A 3,902-nucleotide genomic window follows, 5' to 3' on the forward strand; every position below is an offset into this window, starting at 1 on the left:
TAACAAAGTTGGTCAAGCCGCTGCATGCCAAGTTGATCAAGCTATTAGTCAAGCTGCTGCTAACCGAGTTGATCAAGCCGCCACCTGCCGAGTTGATCAACATGCCGCGATCCATGATCTCAAGTCACTGGACCGTCAAGCTGATAAAGCTGCAGTACGTTGTGCGCAAACCAGAACAACCATGAACTCCACGAGAGCTGAAGCTGAGAATGAGACAAAGAAGAGGAAAGAGTGTGTGGCACAAAAGGAGCCAATGATCAACCTCGCACGTGTTGAAACCGCCGACAAGCCAGCTAAGATGGAGAACCACATGTGTACTTGGCGCGACGTGGTGTTGCGCGGTTTAAAGAAGAAACATGTCTTGCAGAGTTTGTTATAGTAAATTAGTACAATGTTTTAGGTCGTTGGAATGTAGTATATATGTATTGCATTTGGTTACCTTTGAAGTAATGAAAAATGCCAATTTGAGCTCTCTCTCCAAATATATCTCTAGTCTGTGTGTGTCCATAGCTTCCACACCTTTCTTTCATGGTATCAGAGCAGGATCCCACTGAACCGGGCTCTTGATCCTTTTGTTCTTTTTCCTTTACTACTCAAAAATGGCAGAAGCCAATGAAACTATTCTGGTGGCAACACTGCCACCAATTTTCTCTCAGTTGCCCCCCATCTCGGTTAAACTAAGTGATGGAAATTTTCTTATGTGGCAACAACAAGTTGATGTTGCGGTGTATGGGTACGACCTTGAAGGATTTATCACAGGGGACACTGATCCCCCTCCACAATTGATTCCAGACCGAGATGGAGAGTCTATGGTTTCAAATCCAGCTTACATGAGTGGCTGGATGGCTCTTGTCTTCCTTATTCGAAAATGCTCTAACCTTGGTAGTAGGGCTCAGATCTGCTAGAGACATATGGTGTGCTCTAGAGACAAACTTTGCAAGCCGCTCCATGGCTAAGGTGATGCAATATCGACAACAAATGCAGAATTTGAAGAAAGATGGAATGTCAATGACTGACTATCTAGGAAAGATGAGAACATTGATTTGCTTGGTTAAGTGGGCTGTAGAATCTCGGAAGCCGAACAAGTGCTCCACATTCTTGGAGGACTTGGGCAGGATTATGATCCTGCTGTATGTGCAGTGACTTCCAGATCAGATCCTTGGAGCCTTGGAGACGTTAGTGAATTTCTGCTCAGCTTTGAGTCAAGAATGGAGTCAACTAGAACAAATTCTGTTAGCTCAGATGGATCACAACCATCATTGAATCTTGTCTAGCAGCAGTCTGGACAGAAGATGGAGTCTCCAAATTTCAATAACAACAGATTTGAAGCAGTACATGGAAGAGGTTTTGGAGGAAGATTTCAGAGAGGAGGAAGAGGTGGCAGAGGTTTTGGTCGAGGAAATAACAAGATTGTCTGTCAGTTATGTGAGAAACCTGTCAGTTATGTGAGAAACCTGGCCATTCAGCAGCAAAATGTTGGCATAGGTTCGAGCAAACACCACCTCAAATCCAGTTCAGAGGAAGTTCTCCACAGCAACACAATCAAGGATTCTTCAATCCTTCAGTTCATCTTGTGCAGTCAGTGCCCAGGTCTCCTTCAGCATCATTCTCTGTTGGGACTCCATCAGAGTTCAGCTATGGATCAAATGCATCGTCCAGCTGGTATCCAGACTCAGGGGCAACACACCATGTGTCTAATGACTTGAGCAATCTCAACATAAGCACTGAATACACAGGAGGTAAGAATCTCTTTCTTGGTAATGGAACTACTGTTAATATTGCAAATATTGGTGAAAGCGTTTTTAAATCTCACTCAACTAAATTCTCTAGAAAGCTTCATCTCAAAAATCTTTTGCATGTACCTAATATCACCAAGAATCTACTCAGTGTTTCCAAATTTGCTCAAGACAATTCTGTCTTTTTTTAATTTCATCCAAGTTTCTGTTTTGTCAAGGACCTGAGCACCAGGGAAATAGTGCTCAAAGGAACTCTTGAAAAAGGCCTTTATCATTTCCTGTAGATCATACTCCAATCAAGCGTGGCCCTGTCCCCTTCTCTTTCTCCACTCCAGAGAGTCCAGATGTGCATTCCCTGAGCTTGAGTAAGCAATCCAACAGTAGTTCCAGTCAAGTTTCTAGTTCAGTCTTGTCTTTATGGCAGAGTAGACTAGGACATCCTACTCTGGATGTTGTTAAACTTGCTCTCAACAGCTGTAATATTCCTTATAATTCAATAGAAACTACTTCTCTTTGCTATCCTTGTTGTGTGTCTAAAGCTCATAGATTACCATATCCACATTCTGCCTCACAACGCAATGCACCTCTGGAACTTGTTCATAGTGATCTTTGGGGGCCTTCTCTAGTTAAATCTAGAAATGGATATTCTTACTATGTCTCGTTTGTTGACCACTTTTCTAGATTCACCTGGATTTACTTACTCAAAAATAAAAATGATCTCACTGTTGTTTTTAAACAGATCAAGCTTATGAGTGAAAACTTCCTAGGATCAAGAATTAAGATACTTCAATCAATCTGGGGAGGTGAGTATGAGGGATTAGTTCCTTTTCTGAAAGAGAGTGGGGTAGTTCATAGAGTATCATGTCCATACACACCACAGCAAAATGGTTTGGTTGAGAGAAAACACAAACACATTGTGGAAACTGGTCTAGCCTTGTTAGCTCAGTCTTATCTTCCACAGAGATTCTGGGATGATTCCTTTGTCACAGCTGTTTATCTCATTAATCTTATGCCATCCAAAATCATCAATAACATTTCCCCATATGAGGCTTTTTTTCACTCCAAACCTGACTACTCAGCACTCAAAATTTTTGGCTGTTTATGTTTTCCTTATACTAGACCCTATAACAACCACAAACTTCAATTTAGGTCTGTTAAAGGGATTTTCCTAGGATATAGTTCCTCTTACAAAGGATACAGAGTTCTCCTGCCTGAAGGGAAGGTCATGGTGACTAGAGATGTAACGCCCCACTTTCGGAACCCTAATTTGCGAAGCATAAAATTTTTGCATTTAATGCTTTTAATGCCGTGAAGTATGTGAATTAAATGATGAGTGAATTAAATGCATGTTTTCTGTGTGACCTAATTGCGTTTTGGAATTTAGATTTGATTTGATTAGTCAAATCCGTTGAGCATATGACGTGGCTGTTGAATAGTCAAAGATGTGGAACATATGACGTGGTCATTGAAAGGTCAAAGTGTTGAGAATATGTGGTGGAAGTGAAAATGGTTGAAATTGTGACGTGGTTGTGTGAATAATCTATGCGGGGTGAAATATATTGTGGCGAATTATTTCTTAAGGAATGAGTGAGATTAAATAGGAGCATCAGTATTCATTTGGTATTTTCGACCCCTGTTATTATTGGAGAAGAAATCTTATTTTTCCTTGGATTTAATTAATTGCTTGGGATATTTATCCAAATTAAATCCAAAGTCCGATTATTCCTTATTCTCTCCATGAGAAAAAGGACACCTATGCCTTACACCATGGAGATTTCGAAATTCTCCTATTTATGGGAGGAGGAAATTATTAATTATATATTTTGATCCCTTATTTATTCCCTTCCATGAATAAATATAAACATCCTAGCAAATCTTACCATATCTAAGGAGATCTTGCCGTATTCTATTTAAATTAGGATTTGAATTTAATTCCTTGTGGGAGAATATATATAAAAATCGCCTACTCACTTTTTATTGGGAGGATTTATTATTTTCTGCTCCGTAGCATTTTATTCTACTCCGTGAAATACCAAATTAACTCATAGGCTAATTAAATAGCCTAGAATTCGAAAATCCTCTTATTTCTCCCCAGATTTCACGCCAATCCCTTTCCCCCATATCTTCTCAAATCTCTAATTATTTGATTGTGGGATTATATTCTTA

General features: G+C 39.9%; 1 protein-coding gene across 1 annotated transcript; it reads left to right on the forward strand.

The window, feature by feature from the left end:
* The first annotated feature begins 599 nt into the window (after positions 1-599).
* Positions 600-1,927, forward strand: LOC121775741. Its single transcript, XM_042172778.1, has 4 exons — positions 600-882; positions 926-1,130; positions 1,275-1,386; positions 1,442-1,927. Exons 1-4 carry the CDS (start codon positions 600-602, stop codon positions 1,925-1,927), a joined length of 1,086 nt encoding a protein of 361 aa, XP_042028712.1.
* Positions 1,928-3,902: the final 1,975 nt, after the last annotated feature.

The sequence above is a fragment of the Salvia splendens genome, chromosome 2, assembly GCF_004379255.2.
Source record: "Salvia splendens isolate huo1 chromosome 2, SspV2, whole genome shotgun sequence".
Classification (NCBI taxonomy): Eukaryota; Viridiplantae; Streptophyta; class Magnoliopsida; order Lamiales; family Lamiaceae; genus Salvia; species Salvia splendens.